General features: G+C 49.3%; 1 protein-coding gene across 1 annotated transcript; it reads left to right on the top strand.

The window, feature by feature from the left end:
* Positions 1 to 349: 349 nt before the first annotated feature.
* Positions 350 to 1,213, top strand: GSTUM_00005562001 (uncharacterized protein; the record flags this gene model as incomplete). Its single annotated transcript, XM_002837690.1, has 2 exons — positions 350 to 400; positions 452 to 1,213. The coding sequence occupies 2 exons, from the start codon at positions 350 to 352 to the stop codon at positions 1,211 to 1,213; spliced, it is 813 nt and encodes a 270-aa protein (XP_002837736.1).
* Between the last annotated feature and the right edge of the window lie 3,385 nt (positions 1,214 to 4,598).

Genomic DNA, 4,598 nt, shown 5'->3' with positions numbered 1-4,598 from the left:
TAGAGTTGGAGATTGTGATGGAGACTATAGAGATCGGCCATGCTAATGTGCAGGTTGATATGCAGAAGTATGGGGGGTTGGAGAGGGGTGAGATGCTGAATAGTGTTGCGCGGGAGCTTACTGGTGGGAAGTTTGGTAAAGTTGGGGGCAGCGTTGCCAGGGTTGAGGTTGAGAAGAGAAGTGAAGAGGAGATTTCGAAAGAAGTGGGGGGGGAGGGGTTGATTGTGCCTTGGCAGTGAGTTTTTCGAAGGTGATATTGAAAGGATTGAACATATTTGCTAACGGAGGAATCGACAGTTATGACAGTTACCCATTCGTCTGCGTCGTAATGCTCTCAGACACCACAAACATGGTCGGCGGAGAAACAGTAATCCAACGCGGCGACGGCACCTTCTTTGGTGTAAGTCCCACCCCTCCATAACCCCACCTACCTTACTAACCTCTCGGATAGATTTCCCAGCCCGGAACCGGCTCTGCTGCCGTCCTCCAAGGTGGCTCACTCAAGCACCTGGCTCTAATGGCCAAAAACTCCCCAGACCGAATAACACTAGTAACCTCCTACCGAGCGAAAGCCGTCGGTCTCTGGGACATCTCCTTCCTAACGAACGTGCGACCCTACACCGACTTATCGGTGTTATACCCGCAATGGAGCGCCTACCGTCTGCGGGTGCTCTCCGAAAACACCGCCGCCATGACCCGCCGCCTCGCCTCCTCTTCCGTTCCGCGGGCGGAACTCGAAACCTTCATCCGGAGGCAACAAGAATACCTGCGCATCACCACAGAGCAAATAGTCACCGAGCCCACCGTCTCGTCCACTATCGCGCAAGTGGGCATTAATGGTTTCTACAAAGTGCTGGGAATGTACCTATCCAACTCGATATTCGCCAATGCGCCGAGCGTCTGTCCGCAGTGCGGGAACGTCGGTAAAGTTGACAAGCGGCATTTGGCAGAGTGCGTGCGGATGCGCGAGTGGAGGCCTGAGGCGGATGTTTGGATCGTGTTCGAGGATAGCTTGAAGGAGATGAGTGCTGGGGGTGCCGTGGTAGTGGAGAAGACGACGAGGCCGGATCTGGAGGAAGTGGCGAAGGTCTTTCAGAAAGACTTCCAGGCAGGGAGGAGAAATTCCTGGGGGATTGCGGATGAGTTAGCCAGGCTAGGGCTTACCGAGTATCTTTTGGAGTATTTGAGGTTTTTTGGGATCGTGGTGGAGTAAACACTAACCACTGGGTACGCAAGGAGGGTGAGGGGCGGGGGCTGAAAGTGTTATATTTTCTTTATGTTTTTTTTTCCTATTTTCTACTCTATTGTATCTTTTGTATTGTCACCACATATCTGGGTTTTGGTTGTTTTTGTCTTGGTTGTTTTGGCTGTTTTGGGTTTGGGAAAGCATAGATGGGTGAAGGCGCTGCTGGATGGATGGATAGATAGATTGCATCGTACATAGTTATCCCCTAGCTTCTCTTCGGAGTTTAGATACATTAATATAGCACCTCTCTAACTCGATCTTTTGTCCCCGAAACATTTGCACATATAATCACTCGAACCCCTTTCTCCCCTATCCACGATCCCGACCCCCCCTTTCACTGCGAGAGTGGGGGGTTTCCGCACAAGGAATCATTGACCGTGAATCCTAACCCACCAAACAAAACCAGATCAGATCGGACATCTGAGTCCACAGCTCATGACATGGGGGGGTATGGGCAGCGTATCGCCAATCGCGCAGGACAGTACGGTAGATTGCTGTGCCACAGTCGCCCTACTGCACCCCTCGTCATACCACCTATATAAACGAACGCGAAGCCGGCATTACCGGTACCGGTACTACCGTTTTAGGGATACTGCCGTAGCCATATACAGGTAAGTGTGATACTTGTACTTAGTACGATGCGGCAACACCGGGATAGTCCAAACCAATTTGACCCACCCATTCCGGGCTTTTTCCAAATACGGAGTTGTGGTTTACTAATCTAGTGGTTTTTTGTCGCAGCCTCTACGAGTACTATACCTTACCAGTTACTGTACCTGGTATTCGCAAGTAGACGAAAAATGGGATGTATAGATATAGATTGTTGTTATTGCGAGCATCTCACGCACCCCACCCCAGTCATTGTACCGAGGAACCGTATAGTATACGAAAATCTACAGATCCGACCGTGATAGTCACCGGAAACTGTCGTCATCACACAGCTCCATCATACACTAGGACACAACCCAATAAGAAAAAGCAACCTGTAACCCCAACCCCTCTCCCCAGGGCAAATGAGGTTATCCCCACCACCTAATCGACACCGCAAAAACGCAAAACCCGAACCCCCGAATCGTCACCCTCGATACGACGTCAAATAAGAGACCACAAAGATGAACGACACCGCGACAAACACGGGCAACGCCACCGCCCCGCCCGCTAGGAAGAGGAGAAGTTTCAACCAGCTGTAGAGTGTCCAGGCGCTAGCGGGGTTCTCCGAGGGCGGTGGTGGGAGGGGGATGGTTGGCGGTGGGGAGGACATTTTTATTTATTTTATATTTTTATATTTTTGTATGGTGTGTGGTACTCGTAAAGCTTGGTTTTTTGGGCGGTTGGGTGGATGGGTGATGTTTTGGTCGGGAGGGAGGAGAGGGAGAAGTTGTGTAAAGTACTCGGTACTTGTATGATACTTGTTAGTGATGCGGTTGTGTTAGATGTGAGGCTGACAAGTGACTCATACTCGGGGTGGGGGTGAAGTATTGGGACAAGCAGGGGGGCTTGATGTCTCTGTGAATTACTTGAAGTGGGATTGAAGATACTAATTTGAGTAATTTGCACAGACATAGAACCCCCCTGCTCGTCCCAATACTTTCCCCCTACCCCTAGTACTCGTAGACGACGAGTAGTTGTGCATTGGTGCCTGCAAGGGTCGTGGCCGGTCGGGTTAACCGGTATGATATGATAGGATTTGCTTGTTCTTTGCGTGCCCCAGGCCCGTCCGTGCCAGAGTGCGATCGGGGTGGGGTGGGGGGGCACAGAAAGTAATTAATGCGATTATGGTAAGGTTCTAGAATATCGTACCCGCTCACGGACAGCTAGTTCACCGCCACACCCGCACTCTCAAATCGCGGAGTTCCGGTACGATACGTGCGCTTGGCGCAAGCTCTCGAATACGAGGGAAAAGTGTCACGACAGGTGGTTGAGATTCCCCACCCCCCCTCGGATAGGCGTAAAGATGCTACCTTAGACTACCGGTACCTCAAACCCCATCTTAGTTGATGTGAGTGAATGGAAGAAGGGAAGAAGGAGGGAGCCTTACGACTTCCCAGCTTGACACATTTCTCTCGTATTCGAGCAATTTTGGAGTAGAGCGGTACGAGGCCCAATCTCCCGCTCCGAATGTTGGTGCGTGAGCGTCATGGGAGCAGAGGGATTCAAGGCACTGCTCAGCCGAGTGGAATGATACTTACTGTGTCCTTGTGTGCTATAATAGTATCGGTATTCAAGTAAGTACTCGAGTACGGTATGATACATCGTGGAACGCAATACCAGTAAAGTACTGTACATACTCGAGTAGACTGCCTTCTGTGATCGACAAACTATCATAATATCATGGTTCCCTGTTTTAGCCGAGGTTAGGGTTATACTCTAGGGCTGGTGGAGATGCACGAGATCACTGCGGCTCTTGTGCGATTTCCTCACACTGCTGTAAATTTACTTAGCCTAAAAAGGTATCATATTGCTAAAAATGTGACCACTAGTCCACTCATACAAGCACAGCGATCCGAGGAGGGAGAACAGCTCGCGAACCCGAAAGATAACAGTAAAACTTCTCGGACGAGGGTATAATAGATAAAGAGTCTCCTTTGACACCTTGGTTCCGTTCTGTTGCCCCATGTTGACTGACATCCGCTGTGTTGTTTGTCGATATCACCGGTTTCCGTATGCCTGTCTAGGTTGCACGTTTCTTTGGAGATGATATCTCAGAAGTTTTGGGATACCATATCTACGGTACGAGTACTGTACAGTCGCACCCCGTTGTCCCGGACCTCACTCTCCCGGATTATTCGTTGTCACGGACAATTTTTCAAGATTTGTGCTAGCTACATATAAATACCCTTCACTGCCCCGGATTTTGAGGGTTTTTGGACCGGATGCAAATTTAGATATTTGTTACCCATGTTCACATACAAAGTAGATTCAGTGTCCCGGATTTCATCCCAATCTAACCCTAAAATCTCACATCATAGCTGCTGAAAGGCATGATTGATGCCACCTGTGGTCCACAATGTAGGCACACAGGTAAGATGTTCTTCCTCATCCGAGTTCTCACTATCATCCTCCCAACCAGCAATGTCCTTACAGCCAAGGATTTCCTCTCCATTCTCGGATTCCAAATCCAAGGAAACCTCTCGTAGTTGCCTGGACCTATCAGAAGAAGGCAAGGCCGATCGGGAGTGGGTTATGGGACGTTAGAGAGAGGGATGAAAATACTGTGAAAGGGTTGATTGCTTTGTTTCCCAACCTGTCTGATACCTAAAAATCAATTAAGTAACTGAAAAATTAAATGAGTGGGAATTGAACTTGATAAGATACTTCTTTATTTTTTCTGCCTGACCAGTCAGTTTTAATA

The sequence above is a fragment of the Tuber melanosporum genome, assembly GCF_000151645.1.
Source record: "Tuber melanosporum whole genome shotgun sequence assembly, scaffold_2, strain Mel28".
NCBI classification, from domain to species: Eukaryota; Fungi; Ascomycota; class Pezizomycetes; order Pezizales; family Tuberaceae; genus Tuber; species Tuber melanosporum.
Note: the sequence above shows the minus strand (reverse complement) of the source record. Positions and strands in the feature narration are given on the sequence as shown.